Raw genomic sequence first — 20,920 nt, forward strand, 5'->3', positions numbered from 1 at the left:
ACTTAACTACAGTTTTATAAAGATAATCTACCTGAAACAAGAGTAAATAGTATGGGATCATGAGCTTTTACAATCATTGGAAGAATTTGTAACGTCTAGACATTCTTTCATATTTTTCGATGTATACAATACAGGCTGGGGTTGTTACATGTCAATAATGTACTTAAATTTGCTATTCAAGTCCATTGAGATGAATTCTGGTACAATGTATATACGACGACAGCCTTGTGTATAGTGAATTACGTACATCAGAATATTTCCGACATACAATCAAAAAGTTAACTCTGGACAAAATGGACAAAGTTAACCCTCTTGTCAATGGGAATTTTTTTGAATCTCAGTTTCTATTCTAAATTTGTGACAGCCGATTCTGAGTTTTGTGTGGCTCTCTGTACATGTATGTCAAGTCTCTTTATGTTTAAAATAATAATAGTTTCTATTCTTGATTTGTGACAGCCAGTTCAGAGTTTTGCGTGGGCTTCTGTATGACAAGTCTCTTTATGATTGTTTAAATATACATATAATAGTTTCTATTCTTGATTTGTGACAACCAATTCTGAGTTTTGTGTGGCCCTCTGTATGTCAAGTCTCTTTATCTTTAAATATAATAATAATTATACTATATATAATATATATAGTCCATTAATCCATTAATCTATAGTGACATGAATAGAAGTTGATCAGAATATCTACTACCAGACTTGGCAATTCTGCCAGATTACAATCTCTATCTTGACATATGTGTATTATGTGTGTAACACTAAGTATAAGTGTGGCACTGGGAGCAAGTGTGTGTGTGTGTGACTGTCCATGGTTGCACATGTGAGGTTTCATTGATTTGTCAGCCTACAGAATGTTTAAAGGAAAATAAGAAATATCAGTTAAACAGATTTCCATTTTTTCTTCACCCAACAAAATCAGTCAATAAACTGAAAACAACTTGCTGTTTCTTTCTAATAGTACTATTTTGCTGGTGGATAATATTATGAGAACAAACCTGAGAGAAGGGGTTGACTGCTGCAGGGTAGCAGTTGATGTAATACTCCAAAACAGCTAGGGTGAAGAAAAATACATTCAGACACATCACATAGCTTTTCTCTGGTCTAGAGGTAACATTTAAGTAAGATAAACATAATTCCAACAGGGTACTTAATTCCAACAGGGTACATAATTCCGGCATCCTGAAAAGATACATCCAAACAGATCTCTTACCCAATGTCCCCAGCTATGGATGACATCAGCACAAGCATTGATTTTGCGCTGATTTTAAAATAAAAAACAAGACTTTTTTTACCCTTCGCCAATGGTCAATATACCACAAATGGGCCAATATGTCGCAAATGTCTGTCAGTTCCTTCGGAAAAACGTCCTAGATGCCGAGAAAAGGCATTTGTACATGTTAAGGAATGATGAAAAATAAGTACAAACCTGTTGTTCAATTATTGAGTATGCAAGCTGTAATAAGATTGCTCATTGTCACCAACAGGAAAACACAGTGCTGCCCCCATACCAAAATTATTGTAATTAGTCTGTAATTGATTATTATCAACAACATGTAATCCGATGTATTATACTTGAATGAAGTGAACTACAAACACATCCGACAACAGGGTCACACAAAATAACTAATGTCATGTGGTTTGAGTAGACCATTGTCTAGCTGTCTGTCTGTTGACAAAATAAAAAGACGGGGGCTTTCTGTGGCGCGGCAGTGTTACTTAAATGTTTAACTGAATACAGGGATAAAAGACTTGTTGGTTGTAATACCATGCATGTTTTATCGCTTCAATTCTTTTTACGTGCTTTATGGTATTTAGCTTTGAAAATATGGATAAATCTTGTTTTTTTGCCCGCCTTGTTTTTTTCCCGCCCGTGCGCACTAAATTTGGAGTCTGCAGAGGATGTCATCCATAAAATTTACTTGCTGTGGCCTTATCCTGCGTTTGTATTCGATCCAGAGTTCCCATCCTAGCCATTGCCACTTACATCTATGTACCCAACTTGCAAGCAAAGTTTGAAAAAGCAAGGCATGTCCAACCTTTGGGGATAACATCGTCTTTCACTTGATCTTTGATGTAAGTTGAGGGGCTGACGCAGAAGTCTCCTGCTCCCTAAGATGTAAAAAAAATGTTGTAACTGTTACAATGTCCGACAGTGTCAAACTTTCCAGCACTTCGATACCTACCACAGCCACGATACAATATTTAGCTCCTGTACTCAAAGAGAAGTTAATATAATCACTAAACATACAACCTTGTCATGACTTTGTTTTCAATGGAAACATCTTACAATTGTCTTCACTACTCTAATATTATTCATAGTTTTGGTTAAATACCTTCAGATTCGGTTCAGTGACTGACGAAAATAGCGGATGCTGTCTGAAACATCTGAACGTTTACTAAATTTATCTATGTGCTCGAGTAACTTTATTATTAAGTACTTGGTACAATGATTCTCATCAGCCATAAGAACAGAATATGGTAATAACCTTCCAAATGCAAACTCCTTTCATACCAAATTTTGGTGCATGAATGAGTCAGCAGAAAAGGGTTTACATTGTAGCTGAGTGGGCCAGGGAGGATTATGGGAAAGGATTGAAGCAGAAAGCATTGTTATCAATTTTCTTCTTCAATTTTGATCATTTGGGTTACACAATTTCATGTCAATTCTTCTTCCAAATAGACTAACTCGTTAACTCATGTGTGTAAATTTTTAACTTAATTCTGTTACTAAAAATGTGTTATTCCTAACCACATACTTATTAGATGAAAACATTGTATGGGCGATTTGAGATCCTCTTGGTTCTGTGTATGACATGTCTGAAGTCTAGATAAACATTCTGTTAAACTGTTAATTCATGCATGTTTCTGTCATCATTGAAGGTCACAGGTTTCTTTAGCAAATAGTTCATATACAGGAACCGTACTTAGACCTCTGTATCAGCACTTATATTCCAGACCTGTACAAATTTTGTCATGTATTTGAAGGTAACAGTTACGTTTATGTACACATCCCTATTCTAGAAGCACATACATTGTATAATTGCTCAGCTCTGTTTTTCTTGTGCCAACGTTCACATTTGACCTTTCTGTGCCACAGGTGGTCATATAACAACATAATTACCCAGTTATAGCCAGCTGGGCTGATGATTACTGTATAGACAGACATGACCACAATCAAAATGAGCAATATTTTTGGTCAGTGTATGATACTGGAAACCTGGGTCTGCCTTATGAATAGAAGGTAAGTCGACCTCTTGATCCATGACTACCCTTAATAAATGGTAGTTACGGAAACAGGGGTCGAATATCTTAACCTTCATGCATACATATACATGTACATGAAAGTTCATAAAGTGTCAAGCTACAAATGTAGCCATCAAAAGGCTGCATAAACGGCTGCATAAACGGCTGCATGAACGTGTGTTCATATCGGTGGGAAAATCCCTTTCAGCTAGCCCAGCAGATCTCAAGCGTCATACTGATGAAAGCTTGTTTGTAACTGAAGAAATTAGCACTCGGCAGCCGCGCACGAGGTCGGAAGTGCACAGCCCTGCAGTTCGAGTGATGCGGTCGTACGCTTACAGCTGGAAAGTGCCTTTTGTGGGGTGTACAAAAAAAGTCATGTACCTGTAGCTTTCAAGTGCAGAATGATTGTAATCGCCATAAACAGAGATTGTATGTAGTGAAGTTGTTGGCAATTTTTTTGCAATTGATCTAGGGACTAAACATTCTCAACATAGAATGAATGACTTTCATTTGGTACATTTCCTATAGCTTCATTACGAACGCGCCCATGTAAAACATGTATTATAACATGTAAGCCTATGGGATGAAAAAACTCATGAATGAGACCTTAATAGTCGTCTGTGAACACATTACAACATTTCACCAACTTGAAGGCAGTTTGACAGTTGTGTGAACACATTACAACAATCCACCAACTTGGCAGTTTGACAGTTTAAAAATAAATCTTTCTGCGTCCAAACTTGTTTATCGGCAAATTTGAGATCTGTCCAATCTGACTGAACAGAAAACGGTCGCGGCATCACCGAAAACACATCCTCTCACAAAGGAAAAAAAAGTTTATAGATATAAAGTTAATTACTTGAAGATTCATACTTTGAAGAACCCTACACTTTCAAAGAAAGGTCTTGCAGACCATCATAACTGGCAACATCAAATAGGATAAGAAAGGGGTTTTCAAAGGACACTAGAGGAAGCTGACCTTCTTTGTTATGAAAAAGGATATATCAATTATTTTTAAGCAATCTGTAGCTAGCGGGGGGAACGACCTTTAAGTTCACATCACGTTCTACATCAGTGCTCTGAGAAGATGAAAGCACCTCTGTCTTCAAATTGGACCTTGAGGATTTCCTGTGCAGTATCCTCAAGAGATAGGTGCCAATTTAGCCTCAACAAATAGGGACAGATTTTCAACCTGTGACTCCAGGGGAAAAAACTACAACAATTAATTAAGGAACACTCGGATCTGACATGACAACAATTCGAAGGCTAAACTGACAGAGGTTACTGCAAGACAAATCTGAGCACAAAAGTTGTTTTTTTCTTCTGAGCTATTTGAATGTAAAGAATGCAGCAATTCATCCAAGAATGCATGTAAGGATTCCAAATGGTCTTGTCTGTTAATGAGTGTGCAAGTTTCTAATGCTGTTTGGGGTTTTCAATCATTTCTTGACTGTAAAAGTACAAACTGCAGTGTAATTTTGGCCAGATAAACAGAGTTGGACAAGTTGCCTTAGATATATAGTGCAAGTACATAAAAAATATACTGGACCGAACCAACTTTTCCAGGCCCTAAATTTCGGGAAGCAGAGGCTAGGGCAAGGGACAGGACTTGATCCACCTGGAAAGCAAGGGCCCGGTTTCTGGCCTGTGCACATAGGCAGGTACATGTTGGCAAATTTAGATGACGTATTTCTAAGATGCATCTCTAATGACAGCCAAAAAATCATTTTATTTTTCAGTAAAAAAAATAATATCTCAGCGGTACTCTATGAGAATGGCTCATGACGCTTATTAAGTAATATTTGGAAGCCCAGGGCCGGCTAGTTTTACAGGCATCTGCCAATCAAGCTTATAGGGCTGGTCAGTTGGACGAGAGAGGACAAATATCTACCAACATTTACCTAATGGAAACATCTCACCCATGGAAAAATCTAACTGTCGGGTCAATTGGTTAAAACATGCACTAAGTCTTGCCCAAACGGCAATTTCACTGGCCCGACCCAAGGAAAAATAAGACCTTTAGTTAGAGACCTTCTATCTGTGTGCTTTTTTGGAGTGCAGTATTTCTATGTTATACTCAACAGTCCAATGCTTTCCTTAATGGGCAATTAATGTCAACCAAAATTTCTTTGGATTTACATGCTTGAAGAGTTGAATATGGCTGGTATATGAATAGGCAACATGTCCCTGATACCTTCTCCCAGCAGACTCGGCCTCAACAGTTTCGTAAAAGTCATGTACATTGTATATGCCATTGGATACAAATCCCTATCATACACATTGTACTGTGTATTGAAGGAAAACTGTACTTGAAAGCAAATCCCAATTTCCCAAACTATTAAAGGATAATTTTATACAATGTACAATGTACAAGGCTCCCAGCTGGATTCCAAATGATTGACTTTGCCAAGAAGGTTGCAATTATGTTTCATCAGGTGCCATCTGTCTGTGTCTGTGTTTGGGTGGGTGTGTGTGTGAGTGGACAGCATACAAAATGCACCCTCATTAAATCAGGACCCCTATCGCTCCACGTTACATTGCTCGAAAAGGGGCCCTGATAAAAACCGCCGCCAGACATGGTTCTGCGGACGTCACCACCAAAGGTCTGCTTCCCCTCATCGGAAGCAAACGCGCAAGGAACGCTGGGAAGCTATCAACCAATCAGGTTACGTGTTACATCGTTGTTTTGGTTACCCAAAACAAATGGCAGCCGATAGTTTTGCTTCAGCTGTGGAAGACTTGTTTGGATTAGAGCAGCTTCGTCAGCATCAGCACTACCCTACAGACACTGCTTGATGGCAGGGACGTATTTCTCAAAGTGTAAGGACAGGCGGAGGGAAGAGCCTCTGTTATATGGGCTTCCCAGCGGCAGCGAAAGCCGAGCAAGCCCACCGACCTTGTCCGCGACTTCCGTCTGGAGATGAGTTCGTCAGTCCACTCATTGCCAAATAAGTCCAGCTCATTAATTATTCATGAGCAAGTGTCGGCGACGTCGCCAGAACCATGTCTGGCGGCGTTTTTTATCAGGGCCCCTTTCGTGAGCGATATAACGTGGAGCGATAGGGGTCCTGATTTAATGAGGGTGACAAAATGTAAGTCTCCAGAAGCTTTGGATGGATTGTAATCATGATATTTGGTGGGAAGGGGTCGGCAAAACGATGGTCAAGTTCGAGAATGGGCCCCCTAGAGGCTTTCTACGCTACTGCAGCGGAAATTCTGTTTTTGATATCTCATGTTCTAGACATGCTGTCACAGCAATTTTTTGTAATAGCTCTTGAGGCAGACAGTACAAATGTATATGGTGTAGGTTTGGGTCCCCTAGCAGCTTCTTTTGGAACTGCAGGGGCCGGTTTTGTTTGAGACTTTGAAGGAGTCAACAAGTCATGAAGGGGTTGACGGATTGTCATGATTTATTGGTATCATGATAGTATAATAGTATTTAATCTGCATATTAAGTAATGTATCAATCTGCAGTATTCCATGCTAGGACTCTCAAACATGTGATATGTGCAACTGAGAAAGAGAGGAATATTGACAATCATGTAGAAATCAATTATCCAAATGAAGACGTTTCACAATTAACGAGAAAATACAGTAACTATAATTCCATGGTGGTAAATGACAGGAATTTCACACTTGTGCCATTTAGAAAGCTAAGCGAAGTGGATTATCAGACATAATCATGCAAATCAGGGTCCAATGTACATGATTTATAAAAAAAAATTCAATATTCTTTGCAAAGATGAGACCTTCATACTTTGAACAACTTGAATGTGTAAAACTAGAGTTCCACGACCTCCTACCTTCACCAAATGGTGTTAACATTTTCGAGTGACGTATCATATATGTTTAAGTTGATTACGGAAATATCATCCTCATTTAACTTCTTTGGGTAGAGAAGATGGTCAACTGATATAATTTATGTAAATGAGGATGATATTTCCGTAATCAACTTAAACATATATGATACGTTACTCGAAAATGTTAACACCATTTGGTGAAGGTAGGAGGTCGTGGAACTAGTTTTATTGCTTTTATCACTTAAGCTATAATATTAAAGTTGCCTTCACACCTAAATTAACAAGTGAAACAAAACTTACCACACCAACTGCTAAGTACAGTGCCCCGCCTCCAAAGCAGACAAATAAACACAGGAAGGCCAGACACGTCATACTACATGAATGAAAAAAAATTATAACAAGATGATTACAGTCAATATTATTCATTTTTTACTTTCTACAGTTTCTTTTCTTGACTATGTGTTTCTCAGAAATATATTAACCTCAGTGTCAGTATATATTTTCAAGTCAAAGTCAACATAAACAAGTTTGGAATAACATAACAAAGTAGTAACCCTTCAATGTCAGAGAAATAAATCAAACAAATCAAACAAATCAGGATAACTAAAAAAACAAAAACAACTCATAATCATGAAGTCAGAAAATCATAAAAGACCTGTTCATTCAATGACCATTTACTGTAAGTTGTGGAAAGAATACTTACAAAATGAGGAGGCATCTGGAGCCCCGTCCCACCCCACACAGTGCCACAAGTCCAACCACAAGCTCGAACACAAGTAGGAGGATTGTCCCCAAGAACCTACATGGAGTCAGACAAGACAAGAACATTCAGTCTTAAAATTAAGGGAAAACATAATTAGATAACTGTAACAGTAATACATACAAAATGGTATGAATGAGTTATATTTATTTGACTGTTCAGGGTATAAGACCAAATGAAATTGCATTGAAAAATTCTTGAAATTTTTTACAGTATTTTTATACAGTATTTCCAAGGCACACATGGACACAGACACACACACACACACACACAGACAGTCACAGACAGACACATACACACTCACGCAGACACATACACACTCATACACACACAGATACTCACACATACAGACTCACACACACACTAAGTAACACACTCAAATACAATATTATCTATGCCATTGTTGTATTTTCACTATGGTTAACTATGGTGGCATGTAAACTTGCCAAAGCTTACCAACTCTTTGCAAGCCAATCATATATATACACATGTCACAGCTAACATGAGAAAACACCTCTTAGTTTTACATAACCTTCCAATTTGCCTGTCAATCAAATTGCAATAATCATTGGGTCCCGCCAAATTACAGCTATACAGTGTGATCTTGACATGGGATCATGCTGACATTGGCAAGTGAAAATTTTGGCAACCTGCAATTTTTCAAACATGACAGAAAAAAACAGGGTTTTCACGCACTAATATCATTCAAAAACCAGACATCAACAGTTGCCAGATTATACCTTTGGCACCATGCTGATGTTATTTGAAAACATCGATGCATATGTGAAAATGTATGTTATATAAGCCTGACTTAGGCCAGTACATGTATGTTATATAAGCTTGACTTAGACCAGTAAATGTCGTATTATAAAGAACACTACAAGGGGTGTTCAATAAGTTTGCAGCCTCACCCAGAAATAAGGTAAAATTTTGGGGCATTATTATCAAGCCTTTTATGTATGTCTACCAAAATTCAAATAATTGTTATCAGTACTTTGCAGCCGTTTGAAAATCAGTAATGTTAGCAGAGAGAGAAGGAAAATTGAGCTGCGACCTGAGGTCACATACACACTTCTTTCTTCTTTCTAAATTCTTTCTCCATGAAAATTCTGCTTACTGTAGCTTAGATGAATCGTATTTTATGCCACGATTTCAGAAAAAATAAAACGGCGAAGGCCGGGTGACGCTGGGATGCCCTCTTTGCTGCACATTAATAATATGCATGTTAATCTCTTTTTTCTAAGCGCTGATTGGTTCGCGTACTGTGCTCTGATTGGTTGACTGCAAGATTTCACATGATCAACATGGTGGGAGTTTATTTATTTGGCAGGAGTTTCCCACACAGTGCGGAATCTACTGTATTTTGTTACTATGTACATGCACTTTGATACTTCTGTTTGAAATAAAGCATATCATATACAGTGTAGCTTCAATCATCCTCATTTTCCATCAATATCTAAATACATTCAATAGTACCTGACATACTATATTGAAATGTTTACCTGTAGTATTCATAGAACCTTGTGTCGTCTGCTACCAACTGCAAATTTACACCTTCCTTGTCAAAGGGAATAGTCCTCAGCTCTTTTATCAGGTTTTCAACCTAAAAATGGACACAAAATCTTGTGCTTTATAATGGCACCATCTTATAAATGTACTACTGTATGCTCCTAAAAGTTAAATGCAGAATAGAATAGACAATGGCTCTTCTACAGTTGATTTAATTTCACTTGGTCAGTAGCAAATTGTTCTGAGACTGTTACATGCATGCAGTGCAGACTATTTCTGCTAGATGGCACTGCTCAATAGTCGTGGATATAGGGAACCCATCATCCATAACAACAATATACAACTCCTTACTACTGGTCCAAGATGTAAATATTCTCATTAAAATCAGTGTGAAAAGGTCCAGGCCTACTCTTGAATTTTCACTGAAGGGGAAATAGCCATCCAGACATTGCATGAGTCCCTATCAAAGCATTAAAAAAAATCTTGTGGTATCTTCTATCAAAATCTATCAATGTTGCAATTGTACATGTACGTCAAACTTACATTATTATAAATATAACTGTAACAATACAAAAAATCATCAGGAATAGATTGTGTTCTATGGTCACAGCTAGGATCATGACTGACCTCTATAATGGTGTCGTTGATAGCTTTTCCAGCAAGAGGGAGGTTTGTCACCAGATCTTTAAGTCGAACCAGCGGTGTCATTGCTCCTGTGAGATCCCTGTTCATATCGTTGACCTATTCAAAAGAAAAACAAATAATTTAAAAACTAGTTAACTCTTTTTATTGCCTCCATGAGAAAGTTATTGTTTTGGTGTGCCTGTCTGTGTGTCTGTCTGTGTTTCCAGATATTCATGCCCGGCAATATGGATTGTCATATTGTGATATTTGGTGTGTGGGTATGTCTTGAGAAGACACAGATCAAGGTCGATTATTCGCCTCCTAGCGACTTTTTTTGATACTGCAGTGGAACTTCCAGAAGTGACATTAATTTGGACCTGGTCCTACAATGTACTAGTACTTTCTGGCAACTTGTGTTGAGTCGTGATACATTTTGTGTTCTTTTCAGTACAATTTCTTTGTTTTCCTTATTTCACTAATGATCTTTTTGAATTCGTGATTGTTAGTTTTGTTGCAAAATTTGAAACAATTGATTTTCTCACAGTGGTCGTTCGAATGGTATGCCATCTTTGCCCTGTTTCAGCATGACTTGTCTTTAAACAAACGCTGTGTCCCAAAGTCCACACAGCTTGTCAATTAATTGTTCTAGCTATAGGTTAGGACATTGTTGTAGACAACTAACCTTTGCCCAGTGTAACTACATACTGGGACATATTTCCACATCACATGCTTCTTTTACAAACATTCAGTCACAATACATACCATGGGCATTATAAATTGTGTTAACTGTTTGTCTGATATACTAATCCTTGCTACTATAGGCTAAAATACATGTACATTAACTTTTTCAGTCAGGTTTAATGGAAATTAAAGGTTAGGTTCATAAGATTTCTATACTATGTTCTCACCCATATCACAACAGTCCATCAAGGACCCCCTACTAGTAGCCGTTTGAAAATCTTGCTGCTAGTGGATGTCTGGGTTTGGCTGCCAAAACGCAGGGGGGGGGGGGTGTGGGGGGGTAACATTAGCTACAGCAAGGAGGTTGGCTACAGTCATTCTATTGGAATGTGAAAAATGATACAACATTGCTGTAGAATTTTCACAAGCCACACAGACAGGCAAAATGGTACATTTTAATATGGACCTGTAAATCACAATGGACTGGTGTACTACGGGCGAGAACTTGACTTTGTGGTACATTTAGCATAGTACAGTAGGCTTTTCAACCAAATCTTTTAGTTTCCTTAACCTGTAGCACACTGAAGTAGCCGTCTAGCATTCTCTATTGGTTACGGAGTTAGGCAGCAGGGAGAATGTACATTATAATTTAGCTGTACAATTTAGCTCGCTACCAACAGCTTTTACCCGCCTTGTGGAATAATAAACCAGTCTACTTCTACTACTGCTACTACAAAATGTGATTGTATTCTCTATTTAACGTTTACAGATGAATTTCCTGACCTGGGTCTCCACCCCCATGATTGTCTTGTTGGCTTTTTCTGCTGCAGTCGCAAAGTCATGGACTCCTCCATCTGCCTCCACGTTACCATAGAGACCAATGGCCACACCCGTCCTGAAAAGATACCTCCAGTTAGTATCATCATACAAGTCACATCTAGTGCATTATTTTCTCAAACTTCGTCAAAGGTAACCACTTGTTACTAGTTATTGATAAACAAGGTCACAATGACACAATGATCAACAGCAAAATATAAACAAACAGTCAAGCAAAAATACATGTTGTTTAATCTTGTTATGAAAAAAATCCATGAATAAATCTGGGAAAATATGATAAATATATATTTTGAAAAAACATTTTCCGTGATATTAATTTCACATCTCTATGCTCATGCCATCATATTGATAATGCAGATTGCAATTGGGTTTCAGGAAAATTTGAGCTAGGCTAGTGAGGTGGGCTACCTTAGCAGGCTATCCTTTTTGGGCCCCAAGGATATATGCATAGTTGTGTGGCCTCTAAAAGTCTAATGGAATTTCTTAGATCTGATGTAATTTTGATCTTCTTTTACAAACTGAGGCTCCAGCCCACACAACTATGCATATATCCTTGGGGCCCAAAAAGGATAACCTGCTAAGGCAGCCCACATCACTAGCCTAGCCCGCCTTTTCCTGAAACCCGATCTGAATTAAGACAGCAACTCACAGGGCGATGAGAGACAGGATCCCGATGGTCCACCTTAGGCAGTACGCGGGGTGTTTCCTCGCCGTGCCGTTTGAACAACATCTCGCACAGAAGAACACCAGGAAGAAAAACAACGTCACAGTCAACCAGGCCGCAGGGACAGCTGCCCAGAACCCTAGAGACTGGGGAGAGATCCAACAATTATCTAGTCTGTACTTAAAATGGTAAAGCTGAGGAAAATTGATATAATTGTGTTTCCAATTACAGCCCTATAAAAAAGGGACGGTACACAGGGTTGGACATTAGTTTTCAAAAATTCACTGGCCCTATCGGGCAAGTATGTGGTCAGTTTCACTTACCCAGACCAACTTTACACTGGCTAAGAATTTGAAAATCTTTTTTTTTCATTCTTCAGTAAGAAAAAAAAAACCTTTTTAAGGCATGTAACAAGATCGGGCAGGCATTGTGCAAGTATAGATAATGTTACATTGATAAAATGAACAAAGAAGTGCAATATCTACCACACATTCAACATTTCAAAGTCTGAATCTGAGTGTGAAAATTTGCAAGACAATTTGAAATTCTGTTTTGTTAATTTCACTCATGAGATGTCAGATCAAAAAAGGTTAGGTTCGGTCCGGTAATCGGAAACACACAAAAATTTTCTTAAGCCTAACCAAGGACCTCCTTGGCCTAACTTACAATTTCTAGATGAACTTTCCGATAACAAACATTACGTAAATTTTGTCATCCAGTAAAGTTAACGTCGCATAATTCACGCGAGTAGAGTCGAGTCTTCGGTTTAGGTTTAAAGAAGAAATAAAGTAAAACATCCATTGAAATGTTTGACAATGAAACAACAAGTGATGAACATCGTCTTATGAAAGAAAGCTTCACAAAACAATTTAATTGATCAATTTTATCAGACTTTTACCTCTTGGTAGTCGGAGTCCTCCGGTGAGAAAGTGTTGTTGATCCGGAGAAATTGGAGATTGTAGTGGGGAAAACTGTTGAACCATTTCGCCAAAGTCGAAACAGTATAGTTCCGGGTCACCATATTTGCCGCTTCAAACATGGCAACTACGGACAGATGTCAGAGGTCCCCTTTTTGTCGGCAAACTTGAGGAAAGTTTGTGAAGAGAAGCGAAACTTTGTTGGTCACAGCGCCATTTTGGGACATCATATGATAAATCACGTGACCATTACTAATACGACCGCTATACTTTTGATAGGGGCGTTAGCTTTAAATTTAATCTAAACGTTAAATATCCGTACAGGATTAAAAAGACAAGATTTATACTTTTCTAGATTCTTTACATTTTCGGTAATCTAGAAAAAGTAGACGTTCATGCATCACAGTAGTTATTTTATGAATACTAAAATTATAGTAGACCCCTAAAGAGAGAGTGGTATTGCCCAAGTACGAAGGCGGAAGTAACCTGGAGTTACTGAACTTGGTGCCAAAGTTCAAGGCGAATTTTCCTGGGCTCCGAAAGTGGAACAGCGCAGGTGTGTCACCTGTATGCCGTGTTTCGCTCATCTTCAAACTCTAAAAGGCCATTGAGTCCAGGTAATTAGCATGCTGTCTATCACTATGATTCGTACCTCCTTGTTCGTACGTTGTTTTTGTTGCTTATTTACCTTTGGCTCTCACGGATCTGCAAGCACAGCCGTTAACAATTAGTTCTATTGTCAGGGAAAGTACCTGGATCTGTATAAGGAGGGGCAGGGTCGTATCCTGGAATATATATTTATCTATTTCATATCTAAAATTGGCTTTTGAAAAAGCTGGGTAGCCCCATTCAACTTAGTCGGGATGTTGTTTTTATTTGAGGGTGTGTGTGGTGTTACAAACATTATAAAGTAACATACTCAGGGCATACATTTTAACTACTAGTAAACAAAACAATATTACCAATGGAATGCCGAATATTCAAATCAAAATTGCAAAAAACCAAAGTATGTTGTTAAGTCATATATATAAAGATGTTGCATCTATGTTTCGAAGTTGTCACAGTTTTGATCATGTCTTGGAGATAGAAAAAATCATGTCCGGGGGAAGGATTCTACTTGAGGCCAAGAATTCTTAAGCTGGTTTTTGTATAATATTCCAGGGTTTTAGAAATAATATACTGTAAATGCAGAAATGTTTGCGGTGGTTTTATGTTCGCAGATTTCGCTGTGAACTCTTTACTGCAAACTTAAAACCACAGTGACTGTGAAATGCCATTCCATTGTGAGACTGTAGCGCTACTATTGATTAATACGCGAACTCAAAACTACAGCGAACACTTCGTTTTCTGCCTCACGCGAAATTAAATCCCTGCGAACATTTGTGCATTTACTGTAACTTTTTGTCTGTTTAGTTCAACATGACGTCCCGATCAGAGTCTGCGCGGATCCGCCAGTTGCTCCAGGGCCTGACCGAGGACGAGATCCTGGAGTTGATGCGGATGATCTCCCCGAAGTTCGCTCCGGCTGATGTAGAAACGCGAAAGAAAGCCGTGCTGCCAGACCCTAATGAGAAGAAGAGTACAAAGAAATATGAGGTAAGACTTAGTGATTTCACGATTCGTTCATAATCTACTAGCTCTGTAGAATTACAACGATGAAGTCACTTACCTCCCAATTCAAGAAAATCTCACTTGAGGAGCCACGCCCCACCACGGCACGCTGTCGCAAGTTAATTACGCTCACAGAATGGCTGGTGTCACGTTTTTCCTCGTTGTACCAAGAGCCATGTCCAAGTGGTTATGGCCTGGGCATTCTGTTTTAACATACAAGGTACATTTTTCCGTCTTGAAAAATTCAAAAATTTCAATCGTACTGACGCATTAATTGTTAATTTATAAACATTGAATGATGCAATGTGTTATGCATCTTACCACAGAACTTTAAAGCATCTGAGCGACGTTACTTTGAGGAAGCGTACAACGAGAACAGCGTGCTCTGGAAACCACTGACCATAGAGGATGAATCTGATTGGCTGAACAATCACCCAGAGTCAGGCCAGACGTTTGGTGATTGGTCAGTTTGAAACTTATATTTTCTTGCAAGTACTGTCGAAGTACATTCAAGTATTGTGAAAAAGTGTTTTCCACCATAAAATGCTTGAAATATTGCAAGACTAGAAATTTCAAATTCCTTGCTATTTTCTTACAAAATTGCATAGGGTTAAAGGCACCCAGAGCATTTTATGAGGATTGAAACTTGATTTAAAAACTCAAATTTCTAGTCATTCCTACACATAGTGAGTTTCAATAACACTATACCATTACATATCGACATTAAACAAGCAAAGATACGATGTCGTTGTGTGGTGAGAACTGATAGAAAACCCAAGCCCTAATAGACTGATCCTGACTGTCCATCACAATTAGTGGTTAGACCAATGAGTGAGTGACTGCATGCATGTCCGTCAAACATTTGCATTTTTATGTTATAAATTTGCATTTCTTCGTTTTAACAGTGGGTGGCGGGGCTATGGTATCGGTCTATTTACACCAGGCGCGTGAAACTAAAATATCACCATGTAGCTTATTTTTGGGCCGCTTTTGAGCACTTTTGATAAGAAATCCGCATGCAAATGTGATAAACAGTGGCATTAAATGTCAATTTCATAAAGATTACAGCAACTAGAATATTTCCAGTTTTGAAGCCTCATAAAATGCTCTGGGTGCCCTTAACATCCAAACTGTTCAACATAGCCAAAGATTACTGGTAATCTTTTTTCACCTTTTAAGGTTTACTAAGGAGTACCCCCAACACAGAGTGAATCGGCAACGTCGCACCATCTACATTCTTCCTCTGGGGCCGTTCCCACCTGGGCATGCCGGACAGTCTGCAGCTGCAGCTGCTGATGGTGCAAGTACAAGCGCAGGTGAAACAGGTGCTCTAGGTTTGTTTTTTTTTTAGATATGCATGAAAAAAACTAGTGTTCAAGTGTTGCCCCTTAACCCATGTATACAAGTCATGTACCTTTTGGTCATCTTATTAATTTGATTTTTGCCCGGGCACCCTTGTCGCTATATTTTCATCCACAATGTGATACTCAACTGTCAATTCCAGTCATGTTATGTGTGCTACAAAGGTATATTTGTGTCTGTTGATTGCTACAAAGATGTAAACGTAACATACGTCAAAAGACAGTTACTCAAGCAACTGGATAAAACTTTGAAAGCTTCAAAATTTTATCAAGTTGCATGAGTAACTGTCTTTTGGCATATCTTATTACCTGGATGTCTAACCTTTATGGACTTATAAACATAACAGTAAAATGTTTCAATATGAAACCCCTAGAGGCTGGTGGCAGTTCCTCAGACAGAGGTGCGACGGGCGGGGCAGAGGGCGGGGCCTGTCCAAGTTCAAGGACAGACAAGGTGCTGCTGAGCTGGCTGCAGAAGTTCTGTCAGTGTTTCTTCCTGGGCGTAGATGTCAAGTTTCTGGACCCCGTGCGGGTTCGTGAGGTCCAATGCAAAACAAGGATTAATGAGCACACTAAGGTAACCGAACAGCAATTAACATCATACTTTTAATTAAGAAGCTGCAGTTTGAAAGGCAACTACTAGGGGGCTCACAACAAATCTAGTCGGGTCCAATACCAAAGAAGGATTAATGAGCACACCGAGGTAACCTGACAGCTCCCAGAGAACATTAACATTATACTTGTGATTCACAAGCTGCAGTTTCAAAGAAAACTACTAGGGGGCTCTCTCCAAATTTCACCGCTTGCTTGTACATTGTAAGAGCATTGCATGCCAACCAAGCAAAATTCATAAGAGAATACAGTCATCATCATCACTTTCAAGGTGGAGTATTATAGCCAGGAATCTAGTCTTCTTGCTGTTGGAAGCAGGCAGGACTGGACTTCTGGCTAGGAGTATTGTTTTTTTTTATCAAAGCTTTTTTAGGCATTAAACATGAAATATTTTGTGCAACAAAGATATCATTAACTTCTTCACAAGAAAACATCATTTTCTGTCTGCCTGTTTAGCAATGGCAGCTGCTGTCAAAGGACATCCTGGACTACCTGGTGACTAAGAAGCCCCGCGATGCCATCTGCCTGGTCGCCGTGACGATGCTCGACCTGTACCCCAGCGACTCCTGGAACTTCGTCTTTGGACAAGCCTCTCTTGTTACAGGGTCTGTATTGCTGTCGCCATGGTAACACAATCTTTTGTCTTCACTTTGAAAATTATCTATATATTTGTGTGTAGCATGGGAATATTGAGAATTAAACAGTGACTCTTAAGTTTTGAGTACCAAATTTGGACTTTTACAATGTCTTACACCACATCTTTACTACAGAATCTTCATTTCAGTTTCTACTACAGTAACTGTAACAGTATTATGTCTTAAAAAATGTATATGGAGATACCTTAATTCATTCATAGTCCCAAGGCTAGAAAAAAAGAAACATGCTATGTCCTATACAAGTCAGCTGTAACCTGTAAGGTGAACAGTCCTTAATAATATGTTGATTCATATGAAGAATTATATAGTTTGTCTGATTTTTTTTCATGATTTGTTTACAGGTGTGGAGTGTTCAGCTTTGCTCGGTACGACGAGAATTTCTACTACATCCCGCGAGATCGTCAGAAAGCCAAGAAGTCGGAGCTGGAAGAGTTCAACATGCCGCCAGTCACAAGCGTACTCCTGCTTAGAGCCTGCAAGGTCTGAGGTTACATCTTAACTCCGTAATTTCATAAATTTCCGTATTATTTTGGAAATACATGTAGCATGCCTTCCTCTCTCTGTCTATAGCTATTTCTGTCATTGTTTTGGAGCTCGTTATTGGTAAAAATATAAGGTAATGCAGTCATCCTCAACTGAGGTGAAGCATGATGCTTTTTCAAGCAGCTATATAATGTTAGTGCAATGCGGCTTTGCTATGGCTCGTATTTTTGACCAAGCACACTGAGTCACCCCTACTCTTCTTTATAAGTGTGTTGGGTTCTTGTACTTGCAGTGGTTTGACGATTTAGACTAAAGCTCCCTCAAAAATAGGGCTTTATGTCTCGAAAAGACAATGCGACTCTTTCTAGTCATGTCCAACCCCATGTGCAAACCCGGGCCGCTGGCCTCACGGAATTTTGAGCAGATGTGGTACAGTTTAGTATTTTTCTAAATCTTACTTAATCCTCTTCGCCCCTTCGGGAGCATAGGGCCTCAGTGGTTAGTCTCCACCTCTTCCGGTCTCCGGCGGTCTTCTTTACCTCTTGCCATGAGGTGTTGCCGCTGTCAAGGTCTTTTCTGACACCTCGCCTCCAGGAGAGCCGCGGTCTGCCTCTCTTTCTCTTCCCCTGAGGGTTCCATTCTGACGATGTTGTTGTAATGGATGCTAGGGGCTTTCTTAAGGTGTGGCCAACCCACTTCCACTACCTTCTTCTTATGGTTACTTCGCCCGGTTACTTGGCCAGTTCTATCCAGGAGCTCTGCATTTCTTATCTTCTTGGGCCACCAGATGCCGATGATGAAACGTAATCTTGAATTGATAAAGGTTTGGAGTTTCTTGATGTTAAGTTGAGTCAATCCCCAGGTTTCACAACCATACAGTAAGACAGACTTTTGATTGGCTTCGAGGATCCGCAGTTTGGTTTGTACAGAGATGTAATCTTAAGACAGCAATATTTATATCATTGTGTTCATGTTCATACAGGTGATGACGCATGAGTTGTGCCACATGTTTGGTATGAAGCACTGCATCTACTTCTCCTGCTGCATCAACGGCTCCAACAGTCGCGACGAGTCGGACCGCCGCCCCGTCGACCTCTGCCCCATCTGCCTCCGCAAACTCCAGGAGGCCGTGGACTTCCGTCTCGCCGTCCGCTTCCGCGCGATGCTGGAGTACTGCACGAAGGAATCCTGGGACTCTGGCGTACCCGCCCCTCCTCTCGAGGCTTTCGAATCGTTCAAGACATGGCTGGAGAAAGTTCTGGTGTTTCTGGAGGAGTCGCCAGTTGCTGGGAGTGAAGAAAGCAGCCAAGCTTCCAACTAGCAAATATAAAAGACTATAGTGTTGTATATATTCACAGTATACAGTCATTCTCACTCCATTTGCCTATGTCACAGTCACTGTTTGTGGCAAATGGAAAATCTGGAAGAGTTTCATCAAATTCTTCTTACTAGGGATGTATCCATGCCTATCATTCCAATTGGGAAAAGGATGATATTTGATAAGTTGTTATAAGTCACTGTATAACGTGATCCAACAAGAGAAGGTTAGAATGCTTTTTTACTGGCTATCTTAACATTGTGTGTTACAGCATATAGGGATGCTTGCACCCTGTCCTTGGTACTGAATAGGTTACTGTTGCTATTTCTACATGGAGATAACAAAAAATGCTTTGATCTTCAGTACAATTACATCTGATATGTGTCACTGTGTATGTATCTCAAGTAGATAGTAGATAGCACTATGCTAGCAACCATTGACACGTGGTTGAATCATGTCACAAGACTTTGTATTACTTCAGACAATCAAGAAGCTACATGTGTATCAGATGTTTGAGAATTTCAGATCAAAGTGTTCTTCTGATGAAGGATGTATAAATCTTTGTTTGTTTTGCTGGTGTGGGGGTGTGGGGAGTTCAATTCTTGATCATGTTACCAGTGTACAAATTTACAGTCGATTATTTGTTTCTTAAGTTGTAAGATAAATGTGTACTTAATCTAGCTGGAGCAAAATGAAAGTCAACCAGTGGCTTCTCACCTCCATTGTACTAATTTTGCGGTCTAAAGAGTTTTTCGTCATTTGAGAAGAGAGTAGTTAAACGTGGTGTGTATGCTTTTTATGTAGGAGTTCCAGATAACGGAATATTCAGCTTTGATATGTTAATAACTGCAAAAAGACTATAAAAAGACTTGTATATTTCAATTGCTGCATACAATGTTGGCAACAGAGATACTTGAAATTATGATATGCAAAATAGTACTCCAAAGGAGTTATTTTTATTCCAGAAAAAATCTATTTGAGAACATCAGATATTAAAATTGTCCTTTGTCCAATTCTATTGTTATTTTGAACAACAACCTTTTACTTATTTTACATGGAGAAATATCAAAGATATTGGATGTGAAATAATCCTTAATGTGTTCTGGTTGATAGAATTGTAGTAAAAGTTAAAAACTTAAGAGTTCATATTCTTTATCATTAAAACAATTATGATATGCAAAATATTACTCCAGAGGAGTTATTTTTATTCCAGAAAAAATCTATTGGAGAACATCAGATATTCAAATTGTCCTTTGTCCAATTCTATTGTTGTTTTGAACAACAACCTTTTAGTTTTTCGATTATTTTACATGGAGAAATATGAAAGGTATTGGATGTGAAATAATCATTAATGTGTTCTGGTTGATAGAAATGTAGTAAAAGTTAAAAACTTAAGAGTTCATATTCTTTATCATTAAAACAATAACATGTACAATATTTTGACTAAACACAGTCAATTGAAACATTATCTTTTTCAAAATTTGCAAATCAATATTGTTTGTAGTTAAGCAAAGGCAGTTGAGACTTTTAAAATGTCAGCCCCTTATCCTGATGTACCACTAATTTGTGAGTCCAGATGTACATGTATATAATAGCTCTATATTAGGTTTTTGACACTCTCTGTGGGCTACATATATACAAAGTTGATGCCTGGAAATGTTGATGCTATGCACATATATCTGTTTGTATAATCATCATATGAAAACAAAGCAACTTTTAACTAAATAAATGATATCAAATCTTCAGTGACACAGTGTCTTGTGTACGATCATCTGAAACAAAAATCATCCAAAACTTTGTTCCAACTTATAAAATGCACATACCAAATTCTCAGCAAAC

The 20,920-nt window shown here is 38.7% G+C and overlaps 2 protein-coding genes across 5 annotated transcripts in view; one reads left to right on the top strand and one right to left on the bottom strand.

Annotated features, from left to right (window-relative positions):
- LOC136439668 (protein tweety homolog 1-A-like) overlaps window positions 1-13,282 on the bottom strand; it is a 37,263-nt gene extending 23,981 nt beyond the window's left edge. For all 4 annotated transcript variants that reach the window (XM_066435183.1, XM_066435184.1, XM_066435181.1 and 1 more), the window contains exons 1-9: window positions 13,022-13,282; window positions 12,109-12,269; window positions 11,406-11,517; window positions 9,945-10,058; window positions 9,311-9,411; window positions 7,752-7,847; window positions 7,349-7,421; window positions 2,039-2,111; window positions 998-1,053 (exon numbers count right to left, since the gene is read on the bottom strand). In XM_066435183.1, the coding sequence (XP_066291280.1) occupies window positions 998-1,053; window positions 2,039-2,111; window positions 7,349-7,421; window positions 7,752-7,847; window positions 9,311-9,411; window positions 9,945-10,058; window positions 11,406-11,517; window positions 12,109-12,269; window positions 13,022-13,162 (927 nt within the window). In that variant the 5' untranslated portion in view covers window positions 13,163-13,282. The remainder of the gene's footprint in view (window positions 1-997; window positions 1,054-2,038; window positions 2,112-7,348; window positions 7,422-7,751; window positions 7,848-9,310; window positions 9,412-9,944; window positions 10,059-11,405; window positions 11,518-12,108; window positions 12,270-13,021) is intronic.
- Window positions 13,283-13,506: 224 nt separating this feature from the next.
- Window positions 13,507-20,826, top strand: LOC136440397 (archaemetzincin-2-like). The gene is made up of 8 exons (XM_066436429.1): window positions 13,507-13,657; window positions 14,454-14,636; window positions 14,978-15,114; window positions 15,831-15,976; window positions 16,387-16,589; window positions 17,081-17,229; window positions 17,622-17,760; window positions 18,746-20,826. The coding sequence occupies exons 2-8, from the start codon at window positions 14,460-14,462 to the stop codon at window positions 19,082-19,084; spliced, it is 1,290 nt and encodes a 429-aa protein (XP_066292526.1). The 5' UTR covers window positions 13,507-13,657; window positions 14,454-14,459; the 3' UTR covers window positions 19,085-20,826.
- Window positions 20,827-20,920: the final 94 nt, after the last annotated feature.

This window comes from Branchiostoma lanceolatum, chromosome 8, assembly GCF_035083965.1.
Source record: "Branchiostoma lanceolatum isolate klBraLanc5 chromosome 8, klBraLanc5.hap2, whole genome shotgun sequence".
Classification (NCBI taxonomy): Eukaryota; Metazoa; Chordata; class Leptocardii; order Amphioxiformes; family Branchiostomatidae; genus Branchiostoma; species Branchiostoma lanceolatum.

Coding starts and splice junctions, on each gene's coding strand:
- LOC136440397 (XM_066436429.1), top strand. CDS start 14,460: ATGACGTCCCGATCAGAGTCTGCGCGGATCCGCCAGTTGCTCCAGGGC. Junction 15,115..15,830: donor GGCCAGACGTTTGGTGATTG/GTCAGTTTGAAA, acceptor TCACCTTTTAAG/GTTTACTAAGGAGTACCCCC. Junction 17,761..18,745: donor TCCTGCTTAGAGCCTGCAAG/GTCTGAGGTTAC, acceptor ATGTTCATACAG/GTGATGACGCATGAGTTGTG.